The sequence below is a fragment of the Chelonoidis abingdonii genome, chromosome 2 (genome assembly GCF_003597395.2).
Source record: "Chelonoidis abingdonii isolate Lonesome George chromosome 2, CheloAbing_2.0, whole genome shotgun sequence".
Lineage (NCBI taxonomy): Eukaryota > Metazoa > Chordata > Testudines > Testudinidae > Chelonoidis > Chelonoidis abingdonii.
The window spans coordinates 81,658,647-81,679,397 of NC_133770.1; the positions used below are offsets into that span (position 1 = coordinate 81,658,647).

At 45.7% G+C, this 20,751-nt stretch overlaps 1 protein-coding gene across 1 annotated transcript; it reads left to right on the forward strand.

Annotated features, from left to right (window-relative positions):
• The first annotated feature begins 13,069 nt into the window (after positions 1–13,069).
• On the forward strand, positions 13,070–16,865 carry LOC116826998 (large ribosomal subunit protein uL29-like). Its single transcript, XM_075061994.1, has 2 exons — positions 13,070–13,100; positions 16,543–16,865. Exons 1-2 carry the CDS (start codon positions 13,070–13,072, stop codon positions 16,863–16,865), a joined length of 354 nt encoding a protein of 117 aa, XP_074918095.1.
• The last annotated feature ends 3,886 nt before the right edge of the window (positions 16,866–20,751 follow it).

Here is a 20,751-nt window from a genome sequence, read left to right on the forward strand (position 1 = left end):
CTTGTTTTATGAAGTATTGAATAATACCTTGTTGTCTGGAGTCTGAGTCAGCTTTCATAGGTTCATCGATTCCAAGGCCGGATGGGACCATTGTGAGCATCTAGTCTGACCACCTGTATAACACAGACCATAGAACTTCCCCAGAATAATTCCTAAAACACATCCTTTTTACCCTGTATGTAGATTCAGAGATTTTAAGATTAGATGTGGAACTAGACAACATACCCAGTTTCCATTTGTCATGGCCTAGTGAATCATATTTGATGAAAAAAAGAAGATAACCGTGCAGCTTTTGAACTATATATTAATATTCTCATTTAGTAGGGAATGCTATAGTTAAGGTTCCAAGAAGTTTTTTAATTAATTCTAACTCCCTCTTTTTAAGTGTTACAAATTTTCCCCCCAAAATCTCCTTTACTGGAATTATCCATGTGTATAGCCCGCTCAAAGGTGATTTTTTTTCATTGCTGATGAAAGCTCAAAATACCTTTCAGCTACTTTTGTGATATGTAAAAACACAGCTATTCCTCTGATCCTGCAAACACTTACGCTTGTAGCTGTACATGTGAGGAATCTCACTGAACTCAACAGGACTCCTCAGATGTGTACATTTACTCCCATATGTAAGTGTTTGTAGGACTGAAGCCTTATTCAGGAAGTTTCTGCTTTGAGACATCACTACAGAATATTCCCAAATCACAGAATCATAGAATATCAGAGTTGGAAGGGACCTCAGAAGGTCATCTAGTCCAACCCCCTGCTCAAAACAGGACCAATTCCCAACTAAATCATCCCAGCCAGGGCTTTGTCAAGCCTTACCTTAAAAACCTCCAAGGAAGGAGATTCTAGGTAACCCGTTCCAGTGCTTCACCACCCTCCTAGTGAAAAGATTTTCCTAATATCCAACCTGACCTCCCCACTGCAACTTGAGACCATTACTCCTTGTTCTGTCATCTGGTGCACTGAAGAAAGTCTGAGATCCCACTCCTGAAACCCTTTCAGTAGTTGAAAGCAGCTATCAAATCCCCCTCAATATTCTCTCTGCAGACTAAACAATCCCAGTTCCTCAGACCTCCTCATAAGTCATTGTGCTCCAGCCCCCAATCATTTTTGTTGTCCTCGCTGGACCTTTCCAATTTTTCCACATCTTCTTGTAGTGTGGGCCAAAAACTGGACACAGATCTTCCAGATGAGGGCCTCACCAATGTTGAAATAGGGAATGTCACATCCCTTGATCTGCTGGCAGTGCCCTACTTATACACCCAAAATGCCGTTAGCCTTCGGCAACAAGGCAGCTCTGTCGACTCATATCCACTTCTTGTCCACTGTAACCGCTAGTCTTGTCGCAGAACTGCTGCCTGCCATTCGTCATATCTGTACAGCAGCATGGATCTTCCGTCCTCAGTGCAGATTCTGCACTTGTCCTGTTGACCTCATCAGATTTCTGTTTGACCCAATCCTAATTTTGTCTAAGTCCTCTGTATCCTATTGTCACAGAGTGCCCGGGCGATGCTCTGAACTGCCCCCACAGCCGTCAGGGCTTTGGGAGCCTCCTCTCCCTTGGAGCAGACTTGTTCAGGGCAAGAAGCTTACACGTCTCACTCTCCTGGGTCTCTCCTTGGAGCATTCAGCATCCTCTGCCCCTCCGTGTGCTTCCACACGAGCCCACCCAGGCGGATCCTGGGGAAGCACAGGGTTCTGCACCCCCACTTTGCAGTCAGACGTGACTCTTAGCCAGCAAACAAGGTTATTAGGAGTTGACAGGAACGGGTCTAGAACAGAGCTGTAGATACTGCCGAACCAGCCCCTCGGCCGGGTCATTCTGGGGGCAGTGAGTCAGACCCTAGGTCTCTAACTTCACTCCTCTCCGCAGCAAGCTCCAGACTAACCCCCCCCAGCCCTCCTCTCTGCTCAGCCCCTTTCCCAGGCCAGGAGAGTCACCTGATCCTTTGTCTCACACCTTCAGTTGGCACCTTTGCAGAGAGGGCCCAGGCCATCAGTTGCTAGGTAGACAGAGTGCCAGACATTAGGTCACTGGCCCTTTGCTCTGCAGCATCACCACCCCTTATTCCACCACCTAGATACTTAAGACTGGCATAGGGACACTGAGCACCAACACAGTATTCAGAGCAACATTAAGAACATTCCCAGTTCATCACACCTTCCCGACCCTCCAGCATTCTACAGCTCCTCCCCAGTTTAGTGATCTGCAAACTGCTGAGGGTGTAGTCCACACCATCCTCTAGATCATGAATGAAGATATGTGAACAAACCGGTCCTGGGACGACCTGGGGCACTCTGCTTGATACCAGCTGCCAACTAGACATTAGCATGGTCACTACCTTGTTAGCCCGACGTGTAGCCAGCTTTTCTATCCACCTTCTATCCATTCATCCAGCTCAATACTTCTTTAACTTGCTGGCAAGTATAATGTGGAACCATACCAAAGCTTTGCTAAAGTCAAGGTATACATGTCCACTGCTTTTCCCTTAGCCACAGACCAGTTATCTGCATATATAAGAAGGCAATTAGGTTAGTCAGGCATGACTTGCCCTTGGTGAATCCATGCTGACTGTTCCTGATCACTTTTCTCTCCTCTAAGTGCTTCAGAATTGATTCCTTGAGGAATATATTATTATGATTATTATTTGTAGTGTAGTAGCATCTAGGTGGACCAGGACCCTATTGTGGCAAGCACTGTACAGCTTTTTACTACAGATCCATATTGAACACAATCCTTCTCCATCTTTGTTAGAAAGCCACCCCTATCAAGCAACTGATTTTGGTTGACCACTTGAATAGTCACTTTAGACATGTTTCAGCGTATGAATTATTTGCTAACCACAACAAGCTCGGTGGTGCATGTGATATGGACACAGACTTTGCTCCCAAAAATTTGTAAAATACAGTCACAGTAAAGACAGAATGCCCTAAGAAGCCCAGAGAAGGGAGTAACTTGGTATGTAGCCCCATGCTTTATCCCCACCCCCGCAAAGAGAACTAAAGAATGGCTGAACTATGAAAACTGGCTTGTGATGTTCTTTAATGACTATGACCAATGCCAAGCTGGAAAATAGCAAAGTCAAATGACCCAGCCTACAACTTTCAAATGTTCATCAGTTTGGTTGTTAATTTCAATCCATCTGCAAGGCTCTCATCTCAGGGAGATCGGGTTATCCCACTACTAGTTCTAGCAGACAAGGCTTGTTAGGCAAGTTGGTCTTAAATTACTATTTGTTAAGCAATATTTTAACTACAGCATAAAAAAATGTTGATATTTGTTGCATAATATACTAATATTGCAGTTAAAAGGCTGGTGTTGAGGTACCTCTATCAACTTCTAAAATAATTCTCCCTTCTCTCCCAGCCTCCACTTCAACCCTTTCACTCTTTACAATGACTTCTCAGGAGCTTGAAACTAAACTCTGATGCCCTTACTCAGGTGCTGAGCTGCTGGCACTGTTTTGGGGGGGGATTATTTTACTTATTTAGTTTTAGAAAATGTCACTGAGACTCCAGTTCAGCAAAACACTTAGGTCTGTGCTTGAAGTTAAGTTTATGCTAACATCCCATTGACTTCACTAGGGCTTAAGCACCTGCTCAGAGTTAAGCATGTGCTGATATGCTTTTTCTGAACTGGTGCCTGTGAGGGGGTGTACCTGTCCCTTCAAGGCCCCCTGCTGGAGGACCTGCGATCCTACCACATCCTGGCCCAAGAAAGGAGCAGTGAAGGTTGGGTCCTCCAGCATTGCCTAGAAAGGCTGCATAGAAACAGCCAATCAGAGCCCAGCAAGATCAGCTAAAAGGAGCTGCTGGGGCTCAGTTCCTGGCTGGGAGCAGAGAAGGGAAGAGCTGGAAGATGGGGGTCTGGTAGCATCTGCATTCAGTGAGGAGGAAGAGGATCTGAGAACTTCAGCCCTGAGATAAAGGTGAAGAGAAAGGGGCTATATGGGAGAAGGCCATTTTGGCTTAGACAGTCCTTCTTTTTAAGCAAGAGCAAACAGGACAAATGCCCACTTCTGTGAGAAAAGTGGGGTGTGCAGGAATGGCGGGGGGGTAGGGCTGTGCCAGCCCCATGCAGAAAGGGAGGCTGGGCTCAGGTGGGGGGCAGACAGGGCTCAAGCAAGCAGCAGCACTAGCACCAGCCTCATCTGGGAGGCAGGCTTGGGTGAGCAGCGATGCCAGCCCCAGGTTTGTGTGGGGAGAAAGGCTGGGTGAGCAGCTTGGGTCCATTCCCAGGGAAGGGTTTTGGGGGGCCTTGGGTGAGTGGCTCAGGCCAGCCCTGCAGTGGCTGGGGGGCTTGAACCAGCCCTGCACAGTGCTCTGTTTTTCTTTTGGGAAATATGGTCACCCTACCCAGGGAATAGCAGCAACTAATTAAAGGAAGCAGTTGTGGCTGCTGTTTATAGGGTTCCTGGGTTGGGACCTGGAGCAGTGGGTAGGCCTGCATTTCCACATTGTGAAAGTGGCCTAAGCCCCTCTTTTGGGAAGTCTGAGTGAGATATGGGATTTAAAGGGCCTAGAAACAGGGCTGAAAACCCTGATGAGGGCTGACAGTTTGTTGAACCCTCTGCTTTCCCGGGAAGGGCTTGTCCATTTGACTGTGAGACTTGACTAGAGGGTTGAGCTGCTGAAGATCTGCCTATCAAGGCTGGCAACCTACAGGGGAATCCAGAAGCAGGAAGAAGAGTCCAGTACCACACCCAGCTGCTAGGAGGCTCTTAAGAGGTGAGTGCCCCCATCCCTATCACTCCCCCATCACTGGGCCCGAAGTATTTTATTTGTGGGGAGGGGGAGAAATAAACATACAAAAAATGACATAGACCTTACAAAATGGTATAAGAAGGAGGAGAAAGAAGCAGCAAATTCTGCGCCTTCTTATCTTGACAGGGTCCTGGTTACTATTAATCTACTATGTCGTTGATTTCACATCAGGGTTCTACTCACCCTGGGTTTTCTGTTTCTGAAGACAGGGAGTCACATTTCTCATGCTCATCGTCACCTCACAGTCACGGGTCCGTCTGCATATTTCCTATGATGTTCCTCCCATAGCAGGTACATCATTGCTGAGTTATGGGCTGTATAACTCATGGCACATTCCTTTACTAAGAAGAAAGTTTAAAACAAATCTTCTGCCAAAATCCTAATTTTCCAATGTTAAACTGTTTTATGTCAGCAAGAAAATTCCAGCAATTGTACATAATAACAGGGTTGCCCTTGCATTGACTCAAGTATCAGAGGGGTAGCCGTGTTAGTCTGGATCTGTAAAAGCAGCAAAGAGTCCTATGGCACCTTATAGACTAGCAGATGTATTGGAGCATGAGCTTCCGACGAAGTGGGTATTCACCCACGAAAGCTCATGCTCCAATACATCTGTTAGTCTATAAGGTGCCACAGGACTCTTTGCTGCTATTGCATTGACTGGTTCTAATTACATTATAAACCAAACAAGTACACCTCAAATGGTTTACGTCATCCGAATTCCACAATAGAATTTCACTATAGCCTTAATATGAACAAATAGTTCATAAGCATGCCAGAGGCTGAAATACATTCTCATTAAACATCAGTTGAATAATTTTGAATAATGACAAAATTCGTAGATTGACATCTGCTTGCTGATTTCCTAAAAGAAAAAGGGTTAATTGCCTAATAGATGGCTCACCAGGAATAGTTTGTCCTGCTCTGTTCAAGTTGTTTGCTTGATTGCTCACCACTCTATGCATTTCCCAGACAAAGCACTGCCTCAACATGGTAGGCATTTTCCTCCCATTGTAGGCCGGTTCAGCAGTCCCTCCCAGTTAAGCAGCTGTTTAATTCCATTGAAGTCGATGGAACTTAAGAATGTGCTTTATGCTGAGCATGGGAATTGGGACCATAGATCAGTAGAAATCTAAAGAGAAGACACTTTTTTCTCCCAAAGGGTAGCAATTTGGCTATTTATAAACTGCAGCAGGTTGAAGGAACATTCAGTCAGTGACATGAGTAGCTCTACTGTTTCTGTAAAGTCATAAAACACGGTGGGCCAGATCCAAAGTTCATTGAAGTCTACGTGTCTGTCCTCTGAGTTCAGTAGACTATGGCTCAGGCCTTCTAGGCCTTCAGATACCATGGTGATGAGCACAGATACCTAGATATGTTTGCTTGAAAACATCACTTAGACTGTATTTTAATTATGGAATTGTATAGGGAAACAGATAATGAGAGCATAAATATTAGTCATAAGAGTTCTGTTCAGCTCAAATGCTATAGGTTGCTCCTAGCTGGTGATACTAGATTGGCCCAACCAGTTAATTTTGACTTTGGCTTAGGAAAATAAAGAACTCATAATATTCCCTAACTCTCCTCACCCCTGCTATATAAATCTTTCAGCTTGTAGGGAGTTCATACTGATGCACTTTTCATTCAGATGCTATGTATACTGCAACTTAAACACAGATTTAATCCTGGAAGTCAATATAAATCACTTACAAAAATAAACTGTCTCTGCACTCCATACTTTGACATTAATAGCTTTAAGATGCCCTCTCGCCCTCTTTCCCAAATGCAGGGTTAGGATCTTTACATGGGCTCTGGAGAATAGCTTTGCCGTCTGTCTATTTCACAGAGAGATTATTTTAGGTAAAATGTTACAGCAAATGCTTCATGCAAACAACACTAGGAAGCACTGAATTCACAGGCTATATGGAGAGTTGCAGGATAAGATGCTCTGAAATTTAGGAGTCTTGATTCCAGTGTAGCAGCAGCAGGCTGCCATGCAGAAAAACCCAGGATAAGAAGCCATCTCAGGAATCTTCTCCTTCCTGGGCCAGTACAAGCGAGGTTTGTTTGATAGGTGATGTGCATGTGTATGTGCAACACAGTTGTCTCCTAGATGGGCTCAGCTATGTGCTTATGTCATCCTCTAGTGACTGGCCTTCAAAGAAGCTATAAGCCATACTACTACTGACAGTGGCAACTAGTGGAGGGTCTCCTTGAGAGCAAAGGGCACAGGCTGCTGATTTTGGATAAGAATGTGCAGGGTTCTATTCCCTGTGCAGTTTAGCAGATGACTATGATGTCTCCGTGCATGTGGCTGTATGGATTCATGACAGATGACACTCGAGAGCAGTAGTTGAGTTGGATGGGGACAATTTGACTCAGCCAGCAATTTGAGCAACCCAGGCTGATCCATTTGCAGAGGTTGCATCTCCTGGCAGTTTATTTGTGGGTTGCATTCTTCTGAGGGCATAGTAAGCCAACATCTTCTGTTCCAGGATCACATGTATAATCAGAGTTCCTGGAAGCAGTGGGCTTTCCTTTTCAGTAACCCACCTGGGTTGGGATTTCCCCAGAAACACCAATAGCCGGTCATGAATTGAAACAAATGGGGTGTGAGATCCATGCTGCAGCAGATGATAGATTTTCCTGTTGAGGGATTTGCAGATGGATATTTAAATCTTGAAGCCTGTCAGTTCCTTAACCAGTGTAAAAGAGTGATAAGATCACGTGCCAGGCAGAGGCAGCATTAGCTATTCATTCACATTTGTAAGGTGCCCAATCAATGCTCTACACCAGGGGTCAGCAACCTCTGGCACGCAGCTCGCCAGGGTAAACACCCTGGCGAGCCAGGCCAGTTTGTTTACCTGCCGCATCAGCAGGTTTGGCTGATCATGGCTCCCACTGGCCGCAGTTCACTGTCCCAGGCCCAATGGGGTGGCGGGAAGCTGTGAATTTCGGTGGCATTTCGGCAGATGCTCAACCACCTTCATGGTCCTTTGTCTGGCACGCGCCAGACAAAAAAGGTTGGGGGCCACCGGTCTAGCTGCTCTCAAACTTTAGCAACCTGAGAACCCCCATTTTGATTTTAAAAATTTTGCAGGCCCTCAAGACCTCAACACAGCCACAAGCCCCGCCCCCAAGGCCCCACGCCACCTCTTCCCACCCCACTCCACCCCTGCCCCTCCTCTTCCCCGCCTCTTTCTGCCCCCTCCCCCAGGTCCATAACCTGGACACAAACAATTTAGGGCTTTGCAGACCAAATCAGCACTTCACACTTGTTAGGCATCAACTCATCCAAACATCTCTAAAAGAGTAACTACCAAACTAAAACCATCATCCAGTGGAAGAAAGGGGATATTCTTGTCCCTCCAGCTCTCATCCCCCGTAACCAGCCCAGCCTGGCTGTTCCAGTTGCCCCTGAGCCCTTTATGAAAGGCAGAATCTGGAAACTCCTAAAAACAAAGTTTAGAAAAATAGCAATAGTGTGTGCCTGCCTGGGGACTGTTTTCCTATACAAGCGTCTTCCAAGACTGCAGTGGGACATGTGACACCTGCGCATGTCAGTCCAACTTGTCACTCCAGTGACAGTTACATCCGTTATCATTCCGGTTCTCCACTCTGTTTCTGCTCTGCAGATCTCTGAATGGTCTTGTTATTCCCCCCCACCACTTCCCTGTCTGCCCGTTGTGCTTACCTCCTGATGTTTTCAGATCAGCCTTTACATTTGTATGGACAAGGAAGGAATAACAGGCCCCCTCCCCCAAAGAAACATGCTCCTTTTCTTTGTGTAGTATCTGTGTCTCATGCTTTCATTTACATTAAATAATATTCCCTCTGTTTGTGATGAATTACACTGAAGATGCCTGAGGGGAAGGGGAATATTCAGCAGCTCACCAGATTTTGTTTCTAATTCTTCTCAACCTGCCACTAAATGTCTGTTTTTCTTTTGTGAGGATAGGCAGACTTTTCCCACCATACAGGAATCAAGAATCTGTTTCCCTGTTGGTACATTTCAAAGCAAAAGATGGTACCATCCTGACTGATGGGCAGCAACAACTTAACCGATGGACTGAGCATTACAAAGAACTCTACTCAAAGGATGCCATTATCTGTGACACCTCCTTAGCTGCTATTCCCCAGCTTCCAACGATGCAGGAGCTGGATCAAACACTGGGACTATCGAAGGTGTAGAGAAGGCTATCAAAGAGATTGCCTGCTACTTTCCCAGATGCAATTATCAGATCCCTCCGGAGCTCCGAAAGGCAGGGGGGAGAAAGCTTGTGAGAAACATCCACACGCTTCTCTGCACCTGCTGGGAAGAAAGCCACATACCCGGATCTGAAAAATGCAAACATAATTACTTCATACAAAAATAAAGGGGACAGAGCAGACTGCAACAACTACCCCGGGACATCTTTGCTCGCATGGTGGGCAAGGTGCTTGCAAGGGTCCTGCTGAAAAGACTCCAAGTCCTTGCTGAGAGTTTATCTTGAGAGCCAGTGTGGGTTCAGAGCAGGACAGTCTAAAGTCTATGACTTGTCTGTGTCCTTCACAGTATGCTTGTTCCAAGAAAAAAGCTGTGAACAACAGGCACCTCTCTATGTATTTGCTGACCTACAAAAGGCCTTCGACATGATTAGCAGGAATGGTATACACAAGATCCTGTCACAAATTGGCTGTCCACAAAAAGCGTTCTCCCTATTTAAGGAGTTCCATGAGGGAATGAAGGCAACTATCCAGTATGAAAATGAAACATCGTCTGAGTTTAGTTTAAGAGTGTGTCCTAGTGTCTACTGACTTTGGCATCTTTATTATTCTTCAGTACGCTTTTGGAAATGACCAATTTGACACACTAATTGAATCAAGGATGGACGGCAGCTTGTTCAACATCAGACAATTTCAGAGCAAAAGGCATGTCACCCAGCCGCTATTGGGATCTGCTGTTTGCAGATGATGCTGCATTCATCTCTAACTCAACTGATGAATTGCAGATCATGATGAATAAGTTCGCTGTTTGGCATGGTCATCAGTAGCAAGAAAACAGTTGTCTTGTCACAGGGCACCAACATCCCCCCTAAAATCTATGTCAGTAATGAAACTCTGGACAACGTGGGTCACTTCTTGCTATCTTGGCTCAGCTTTAACCAGCTCAGTGAGCCTTGATAGAGAACTTCATGCAAGAATCGGCAGAGCCTGTCACCTTTGGCAAACTTACCTCACGTGTCTGGAACAAGCTGCTAACCCTGAACACAAAGGTGTCCATTTATCAGGCTTGTGTCCTCAATACCCTCCTTTATGACTGTGACAGCTGGGTCAGATACTTCAAGCAGAAGCGGAGATTGAACAGCTTCCACCTTTGCTGTCCCTTGGAGTCACTTGGGACCCATGGATCGCTAACAACAAGATCCTTGAGAGAACCGGCCTACCGTCTATGCAGACCATGATGGATGCTCGCAGGCTTCACTGGCTAGGACACATGGAGCATATGCCTCAAGATTATCTGTGGAAGGTTGTGCTTTATGGCCAACTCAAGAATTACCTGCAGCGCAGAGGAAGGCCATAGCTCTGATACAGCAACAAGGTCAAGCAAATCTCAAGAAATTCAGCATTCCCAGTGACAGCTGGGAGAAGTCTGGAGAAGCTGGGTCAAGGTGGGTGCCGTCATTGTGGAGAACTATCAGAGAGCCCAGGCTGAGGCCCACAGGTGAGCCAGAAAGCAGAGTGTACTCCAACCTCCATCTGCCAAGTGGATCTGGTGCCACTGTGGTAAAGTCTGCCGCTTGTGCATTGGGTTCTTGTCCCACACCACTGTCAAGCACCATTGACTGACTGACTGACTGACTTTGTTGTATTTCCTTTCATCTTTCAAGATCTTGAATGGTCACATGATACATTTTCAAGTACAATAGGTGGCATCTCCTCAGTTTTTCCTCAAAAAAACAATCACTGCAGAGGGAACAAAGCCAGGATCCCCAGACCTGGTGAACTAACAGTTTAAGTGGACCTTGGATCCACCCTGGAAAGGTTCCCTTTCTCTCAGCATCTTCCACCCTGAACAGACACTCCCTCTTGTACCTTTGTCTTCATCCCACGCAAATCTTTGCTCTACATCCTGAGAGAGGCAGCCAACTGACAGCCATCAGCTGTGTGTTGCATTGCTGCCTGCTACTCTGACTGTGTGACACAGAGCAAAGCTTCAAGGTAGCAGAAAATCACTGCCTGCACTTTTTGCAAAGCATTTTGGGGTAGACAGAGTGTGAGGGGCACTCCATAAGATACTCCATAGCCTGTTGTATATTTTTCCATCGTGATGGGATTACCAGCCCCTGCTATGAATGCCTGAAAAGCTGCTAAGTATCATTTAAGATTTTTGGCACCCAATCCAATGAGGCAGTAGTTGTATTTTTTCTGTGGGGTGCTTTTTTTGTGTGCGTATTTTCAGTTTTAGTTTTTAATCACTAGGTTAACAGAAAAAATGTAGAGCAATCATTCAGTATCCAAGAGGGCTTGCGCTACACTCATTGTGACAGAATTCTTGCCTACTGAGGACAGCGTCAGGTTCCCTCAAAGGCAGTTTGGCAAAGATCTCTTCAATCTCTTCTTCGTGGACAACAAGGAAGTACATTCATAGAATTCCCAGGCACCCCAGATGAAAAGGGAGGGAATTAATACAGAAGGCCCTGCATCGCAGATGACTTTATTGAAAGCAGACAGAATTGTTTCCACATGGATTTCAGAAAGGTATCCTCCTCCCCCTCAGTTTAAATCACTCTCCAGCCCTCGAAAAAAAAATGCCCACTGCTGGGATTTAACTGCCATGGAGAGCCACACAGAGCCGATACTGCAGCACACCTTTCCCATATGAATCCCAGTGGTCAAATGAACCTAGTAAACTCAGAAAGAGCACGGGTGTGGCCCTACTCGGAAGGCCTTTGTTCATAAGGGCAAGAAAAATAACTGCAAACTGGGATTATTTAACCTAGGAAGGAGAGGCGGGGCAGAGTACCAGACTGGTCACACAATTGGTTTGAACTGTCATGGTGGATCCTATGTTCTTATGACCTTGATGAAGCTCATCTTACCATAGCTTCTAAACTGAAATACCAGTAAATGCTTTTTGTGCTGAAAATGGAGGCCAATTTCTATCCCAGCCTCCTGTGGCAGTAATCTCCACCCCAACAGGCAGCAGAGGGTTTAGGATATACCCTGAGGTTCCTTAGAACATGTAACCACAGCCTCCAAACCCAGCAGTTCTGGAGCTCTAGGAAAAAGGGTCGGCATCAATTCAGTGGTCCTGTTCCTTCACAGTGCTGGATTGGCCCCTCGCTTTACCCACAGGCATACTGCACCTGTGCAAACCCCCCTCTCCCAAATCTTCCAGCCCTCAGCCATTCACATGAGTGAAGAACACGCAACAGACCCTTTCTCTTTTAGAACCAGGCTCCACTTTTATTAGTCTCAGCCTCAGTTAGGGTGAGTGTCCCCTGGAGCTTCCTGCTCCACAATGCTCCCAAATGACAACTCATCAGTGGAGGAGCCATAAATGTGAAAGAAGCTGAGGCCCCGGGAGCATAATTTCTGCCTGCAAGTCCGTTGTCAGCTCTGACCACCCCCTCATGCAGCGCCCAGCCTAACCATTCCAGAACCCTGCCTTGTCTCAGCAATGTGGCTGGTTGCGTGTCATGGCAAAAAATACGGGAAATAATCATTGGGAGGGCGGGGAGGGGGAAGAGTTAATAAAAAGGCAAAGTGAAGGCTCACAGAATTATAATTACTATTATAATTAGCTGTGTGAGAGGTCAAACATCCTTTATTATGAATGATCCATACCTAATAGTGTGTAAAAAAACAAAAAACAGTGTCACACCTATAAGTACTGTGCAAATTCCTGGGGGAGGCTTGCTTGGTACTGAGTGGTGCAGCAGGGCAAAACCAATGCCATTTGACTGAAAACAGAAACTAGAAGTGTTGGTTGTCATGGAGGTTCTGGCTGAAATACACAGCCAGCTTAGTACCCAGTGCTGCTAACCCTTACACATAGGGATGACTCTAGTTGTGTGAATCGTCCCACTGAAGTCAATGAAACTCCCCAGGGAGACTGCTCTCACCTAACTATACTTGAGACTCTGATACAAAACGAGACAGGTTCCAAAGGTCCAGTGTGCCACTCTCTTAATGTGACTGGGAGGGAGCAGGAGGACATAGGCAAAGGGGCACAGAAGGGGAAGTCTCATTGAAGTCAATAAGACTACTCACATGAGTAAAGTTACTCACTTTTGTAAGGGATGGCAGGATCTGGGCCTCCATCATGAATGATCCAGATGGGAAAATTCTGCATGGTAACACCCACCACCAGCACCTGTGAGATTACAGGGAAGGAGTGGAAACAGACTGATCCATATTCCTCATGGTGGGGGTGCGGGTTGCTATTTGCTTTATATTAAAAAATAACAACCCTCTAGACTAATGCATAAGACAGGACTGTACTGCCACTGGAGAAATCCTGTTGTTAGAGAAAAGCAGGTTGCCTTTTTTTCTTTCCATTTCAGGTTCCAAGACACAACCCTTAACTGATAAAATAAACAGTTGTGGGTGTATCTGAATATATCGCCTGGACAGATCAGTGATATCTGTCCCCACATTGTGCATGAGGCTCTTCTCTTTGGCACACAGCATTTCCAGGGCTGACAATCCTGAACATCTCACTAGTTAAAAAGTGAGAAATCAGTACCCAGTCCTGGCTTGTTACCATGCAGAACTTTCCCATCTGGCTCATTCATGATGGTGGGCCTGGTCCTGCCATCCCTTACACAAATGAGTAACTTTACTCATGTGATTTGTCATGGCTAAAAGTGGGACTACTCATATGCCCAAGAGTTTGCAGAATCAGACCTTAAGAGCATCACCTATTGGGTGCTGAAGATAACCGAACCGGTCAGATTCACAGCTGCGTTCTCTACTACCCCAAAACATTCAGCGACACGGATGATGATACAGCAGTAGTTCCATGCAGCTGCACCATGAACTGTATGGGTTTATTCAGTATGTGCACTTGTCAATGCACAACTGGGCAATACTGCACATTATTTGAAGTCCTGTTGTTCTATCACCTTAAAAACACAAAACTCTGCATTCTTGATCTCCAAAAAACTCTTGCATAGCTATTAATTATATAATTCTCTACTCACTGGCTAGCTAGTGCCAGGGTTTTTGAGGCACTCTTACCATCAGCGCCATCCTGTGATGCTCTTAAGCTAGTTGGAAATAAATGGTGTTGACTGGCAGAACAGGAATGAAGGGTTTGATTTTATAATAGTTTACAAATCCATGCAGTGGACAGGGAGTCTAAGACTTCGGCAATTGACATGTTCTATCGTGTGCTGGGCATCTCCACAAGTAGCAGGTTTTACAGGAACCACAAATACCTTGACACTTCACTTTTAACATGAAACCCAATACCGGGGGGAGAAAAGAAACCTTGATTCATTCCACATCAGGCTCGCTTGTCTGTACTAGTGGGTGACAAAATATTTGGCACAAATCTGAGCTTTTTGATTGTGCAAGTTTAAACCCGTCTGGTTTTCAGGAGATCCTCATGTTAAAACAGGACCATTTGTAGAAAAGTTGGGTTTATTGTGTGACATTTCTCAGTTTTGCACTTTTTATGCAGCCAAATTACCATTTTTTGGTCAAACTATAATGAAAATGATGTGTCCTGGTTGTGAAAACAGACAAAACACAATGATAGACCATGCCACCACAGGAATTGTGTATTTTAACATGGCTCTAAGTTTGCCCCATCCTTTCAATTAGGCACATCAGATTGGGAGAAAGAAAAAGAGGATCATGAGGGGTTCTGACTGGAAGTCTGGAGAGGGAAAAGTCAGCAAACTAGCTGATTGAGTGACCTTAGGAGTTTCATTTTAGATTTCTTTTCCCACTCCTTTCATCAGTTTGTACGGACTGATGATAATGGTAGCAGAGTTCCACTATTCGCTATCCAGGCTCATTATCCGCCCCCTTTGAGTCTGTGTAGCCAACAATTATTCAGTTCATTATTTATTACTATGTCACTAGAGATTGCATAGTTTATTTCTTTATACACTTTTTTTAAAAAAACCCTCTCTGCTCAAATGTTCCGTTTCACCTAGCTGACCAGCAGAGCAAACTGGCACAAGCATGCTTCTGAATAACCAGACAGACCAGACTAGCATTATCCACTGACCTCTGGGGAATTGTATTTCAAAGTCTCTTTGCAGTTTCTTGATTGTCCAGTCATAATATTATAAAGAATGAATCCAGGCAACACTTATTTAATGGGCAGATGAGCTTCTTGTTTGCCTACCTGTGCATCAAACCATCTGAACAGGTCTAAGCCCAATTTTCTCAGTACCATCTTGGACAATGAAATGACTGCCAGGTTGATTCTATGACTATCCTGAATGGCTAATGGTTCTTAACAGCCCAAACACCTTTTTACACCACGAGCTTTGCCGTAAACCGTGTAAATCATACCATATCTTTGCAATGCAGGCAGAGGGGCTCCTCCTCTTCTCCCTTAGCCACCTTCTGTGTTCATCTCCTGCAGAAGACACTGCACACTGTAGTCTTGTCCTTTTCAGAAACTAAACCCTGTGGTTCTTAGGCATAGTCCACTTGTAGGGCTTTTGCACTGGGTTTGCAAGAGAAACCACTAAAAAAAAAAAAAAAAACGAACAACAACAAAACAAACCCTTCAGCTACTAATCAATGTCTCTCCCCATTTTATCTCCTTTTTTAATTACAACCAGATGTTGTCACTCCAGGGTGCCTATCCCAACCAATATGCACGGCTCAGCTGGGGCTCTTTGCAATTTCAGCCTCCTGCTCATTATTCCAAAGGGTGTTTAGTTTTCATAAATCCTTGCTGGTAAGTTGTCATCAAACTTTACAGAAGGGTCCAGTGTGTGCCATTTTTTCCTTGCTGGAACTGTTCTTAGCCTTGTGCTGGACGGGTGCACGAGTGTGAGGAGTATAAGCTGGTACTATGGGCCCAAATGCACTTCAGCAGCTAGTGCATATCCACAGTGTACAACTGGCAAACTTCAACTGCTAGTTTTAAAGTGTATAGTAGCCTGCAGCCCAGACCCACCTCCCTGTGGGGAGGGGAGAAGAGAAGTGTGTGGGGGGAATGCCAGTTAATTTGAAGAGGCTCTTTTCACAATAAAAGCCCTGCCTGCTTTCTTAAACATTGAGGGCTGCATTTAGCCACAAAACACAGGTAAAGAAAAGCTAAAAGAAGTGAGCTACCCTGGCCTTCTGTGGCCAGACCATAGGAAACACATTGCGGGACTGTATTTATCCCGGATGATCAATAGCAGACTAGTGAAAGCAAACAGTCACTGACTGCAGAGATGCTTGAGAAGAAATCCTTTGCTTTTTATACTAATATTTTTGCTTTCCGTTATGACATAACAAAGAGATGTGTCATATAGTGCCATATCTGCTCATTGGGACAAAACTGCTTATACAATCTGATAATAAATTATCAAAAAAAATAATGTTTTGGCCTGGCTACCATAGTGACTTTCATCAGCTCAGGAGCTCAAAGCATTTGATAAACAGTATTTCACTGAGGCCTAGATTTTGCCTCCCTTCCGGAGGGGTAGCTCGCGTCACACCCTCTCAGAGGCAGTGCCTGCACCATATTGGAGGCATTTGCAGGGGTAAACAGCATTTTTTCCCCTCAGCCAATTGAAATACCCCTGGCAGCCATATAACTATCAGTGGGCCAACAACTAGTGCTGAAGCAGCTGGATGACCTGAAGGTGGAGCTGTCCCAGCTGCAGGTGGCCAAGGTGACTGGCGGAGCCACCGCCAAGCTGTCCAAGATCCGGGTTGTCCGCAAATCCATTGCCCGAGTGCTGACTGTCATCAACCAGACCCAGAAAGAGAACCTGAGGAAGTTTTACAAAGGCAAAAAGTACAAGCCTCTTGACCTACGGCCGAAGAAGACTCGTGCCATGCGCCGCAGATTGAATAAGTACGAAGAAAGTTTGAAGACCAAAAAACAGCAGCGAAAAGAGCGCCTGTACCCTGTCCGGAAGCTTGCTGTTAAGGCATAAACTAGTGCTAGTTAGCCCTGTAGGGTAACCCCCAACAGAGCCCCAGTCAGTGCAGGCTCTGTTGACTGAGGACCAGTGTGGATGCAACGTTCTGGCCCAAAGCGTGGTCTGTGTCAGCTGGAGCAGTGCTTCTCTCTGCTAACTCCTTCAGGCAGCAAACCACCTGAGTTCACCAGGTGAGACTGCCCCTTCTGCACCTCAGTACCTCCCTTCCCCTAGAACTCCCACGGTATTTCCCTGCTCTCCAAAAGTGCCCCATCCTCACAGCCTCACACCCTAAACCCCCACCCTGGTGCCCATTATTCCCTCCCATCACCATCCCCAGAAATACCTCTCCCACTCCAGCTCCACAGGTCCTTAGCTGTACTCCCGAACAAAACACTCAATCTCTGCCTCCTTCCGTCCAGTTATAGCCCTCTATAGTATCCCCTCCCCCAGCCACATCCCTCCCCCAGCCCTACAATTACCCAGCAATGCCCTGGCTGTAGCTCTGCTCTGCAACTGAGCAAATGACCAGCCGGGGCAGGAGCAGCAGGAAGGGAGCTGGTGACCGCTGCATTCCTCACCACTCCTGGCTACCAGCACTCCTGCCCCTGTCAAGCTAGGAAGAAGTAGAAGGAGAAGGGAGCTGGTAGTTGAAGGGCCATGAGAAGAACAGCTCCCAGCTCCCTTCCTTCTGCTGCAACCCCACCCCGTGAACCACAGAAGGTTCATGGAGAGATGACACCACCACAGTTTGGAGGCTAATTTTAGGAAAAACTTTTTCACTACGTGGGTGGTGAAGCACTGGAATGAGTTACCTAAGGAGGTGATGGAATCTCCTTCCTTAGAGGTTTTTAAGGTCCGGCTTGACAAAGCCCTTGCTGGGATGATTTAGTTGGGATTGGTCCTGCTTTGAGCAGGGGGTTGGACTAGATGACCTCCTGAGGTCTCTTCCAACTCTGATATTCTATGATTCTGTGAATCTCATACCAGTGAACCACCTCTGAGTCCTCAGAGAAGGACTGGTGAACCAGCAGTGATCTATCTGTTGGCTTCAGCATGGGGGTATTAATGGAGGGGGAGGAGCCTGAGGGCATGGCCCGAGGGAAGGGGGATACTGTTGCGGGGGTTGGGGGCAGGTGGGAGGAATATTGTGGAAAGCAGAGTGCAGTCCAGAGTTAGATTATGGAGGGAGGAGTTTGGAGGCTGGCACGGAGGGTATTTCCAAGAGGGAACCCACTGAGCTATGCATGCTCCCTTTGGGGACTGCAGCATTGTCAGTTCCATCAGTGGGCCCCCTGTTGTACTCAGAAGTGAAATTCACCAATGTGTAGAGAAACAGGGCCAGGCTCTTAACACTATTTAAACTCTGCACAGTGGGGAAGAAGGGCCAGCAGACCCAGTGGTCACACAAGGGTGCCCACACATCCCCAGTTCCCTGTGGGAAGGGTGTCCGGGCCAGCCCTGCATCTCAGGTCAGAAGGCTGCGATGGATACAGTGGCTCAGCACCCCATGCCTCTGGCACAAAGGTGCTACGCATAAATTCCAAACTCTTGGGCTTTACGAAGAAGGAGTGTTTTTTGCTGCCCAGCAATGAGTCTGTCTCCTATATGGTTGCACCGAGGGAAGGAGGCCCCATGGCCTCTCCCCACCCTTTATTTATCCACATAGGGGCAGCCATACTTTGGCCTTTTTATGCTGTGTTGGAATATGACTGTACGTTTGGTGCCTCAGACCTCAGTACCTTCACAGGCACCTTATTTTTATTCCATACTACTACCCCAGTGAGCAACCTGTGAAATAAACAAGATCAAGACACATTATTATTTACGTATATTATGGTAGCATCTGAAGACCCCCAACTGAGATTGTGTGCAGAGCCAGTCGTGAATTTTTTGATTAAACTTTTTTTTTAACCAAAAGATGCTGATGTGTCAGAACCAAACTTGTTTATGAAATAGTATCAGGTTCAATTACACTCAAATTGAAACATTTTTGGTTTTAAAAAAAGTTTTGAAAATGTTGAATGGGAAAATTTGGGGGGTATTTTTTAGTCAAAATGACTTTTTGTTTTGAAATGTTAATGAATTTTCACAGATAAACAGGTGGAGGTAGGTTGAAATCAAAATGAACCATTTTGATTGACCTGAACCAAAAGCTGTTTTTGGTTTGCAACATTTGTTTGACCTTTTTAATTTAATGTCTCAATTTGGGATGGAAAATTTGGAATGTCAAAAATCTCTCATGGGATGAGAAAGCGGTTTCCCACCCAGCCCTATGTGTGTGTAAGGCAGCAGGGGAACCAAAAAGAAACAGAGGTGAAATAACATGGCCAAGGTTACACAATAGGTGAGTGGCAGAGCCATAGCCAGGGTTAAAATCTAGGTTCCATGAGCCCTAGTCTAGTGCCCGGTTCACTGACCACACTGCCTCATTGGCATGTCTTGTAAGGCTGCACAAAGAGTTAGACAATTATAAGTAAAAGTCACAATATAATGCTTCTGTCTCTCACTGCACTTAGTCCTTCCAGGCCTAGAGATTTTTAATTCCTTCCTGGCCTCTTGTTTATATATGTATAACATATATAACATCCCTCCTAACATCCCTCATCGCTATTCAAACTCCAAATAATAACTAGGACAAGAGGTGAATTAAAGGTCAGACACAGAAGAAATGAGTCTGACTTGTGCTCATGCAGCACGATTTATATCCCACACGTTAGCATAAGCCAGCTAGCGAAGTAAATCAACTAAACCAAGCATTGAGCCCTGCCAGCTGGGCTCTGAGAACACTCCAGCTCACCTTTTGCCTCTTGGTTTCATTACTGATATGGCAGGAGTTTTATTTTTTACTGGCCCATCACATCATTTTCGTTAATTAAATGTTTGAGATGCTTTTGTGGCAGTGGAAGCCCCGTATTGCTTGTAATGATGCTTGCCTACACGGCCATCTAGTGGTAAAGTTGTATACTGATATACCCCATTTGTTAAGGCATTAAAGGGCTGGAACAGCTTCCATTTTAAAATAGGAATTTTTCCACTTACCTCAGTAGGCGCAGGACTGCGATCTAATTAATTACACCTTACAACATTCCTGAGGTACAAGTAAATAGTTTGATCCCCTCCATGATGTGCTCATTTCCTTAACATTCAGTGGGTTTCCATGCGCTTGCATGTTCAAAAAACTGCATTTGCATGTGCAAAAAGGCAACTGTGCATACAAATGCTGAAGTGATCAAACCAGCCTCTAAAACCTACTCATGTGGGATCCTTAGCTGGTATACAGCAGTGCGGGAACAATTTTTATAGTGGAGCTGCTGAGACCCATTGAACCAAACTGTAAACCTTGGATATAATGGAAACCACTTCAAGCCAGAGGGGATGGGGGGAGAGAGAGCAGCAGCATCCCAGCACCCCTAGTTTCAGCACCTACGTGGGTGTAACTCAGAGTGGCTTCACTGACCAGTGGTGTTGCACTGGTTTACACTAGCTTAGGATCTGTTCCACAACTTTTATGCACACCAGATGGTTTCATATCTGTGTGTCCAAATGAGAGTGTTTGCATGTACAAACACATAAAACTGGATGTGCAAATGGAAAGGCTGCCTTAAAAATTGTCCCTAAAAGGTAAGCAGAGTTTAGTGGCGAGGAGTAGGGTTTATTCTCAATGTAAAGTGAATACAGGAACTGTTTCAACTGCTAATAGCAACTCTACTGTTGCTGGGTAGTGGAGAATTAACCTGTTGGTCAGACTCAAAAGATGTATTTGTAGCATATTTCAAAGTGATATCTTACACATAACCTGTATGATGCTGAAGAAAACAACTGGAACAGAGGGGTGGGGGGATGCCTCAGGGTGGAGAGTGGGGGATGGGGAGCTGCTGCAAGGGGGGGTGCCTCAGGG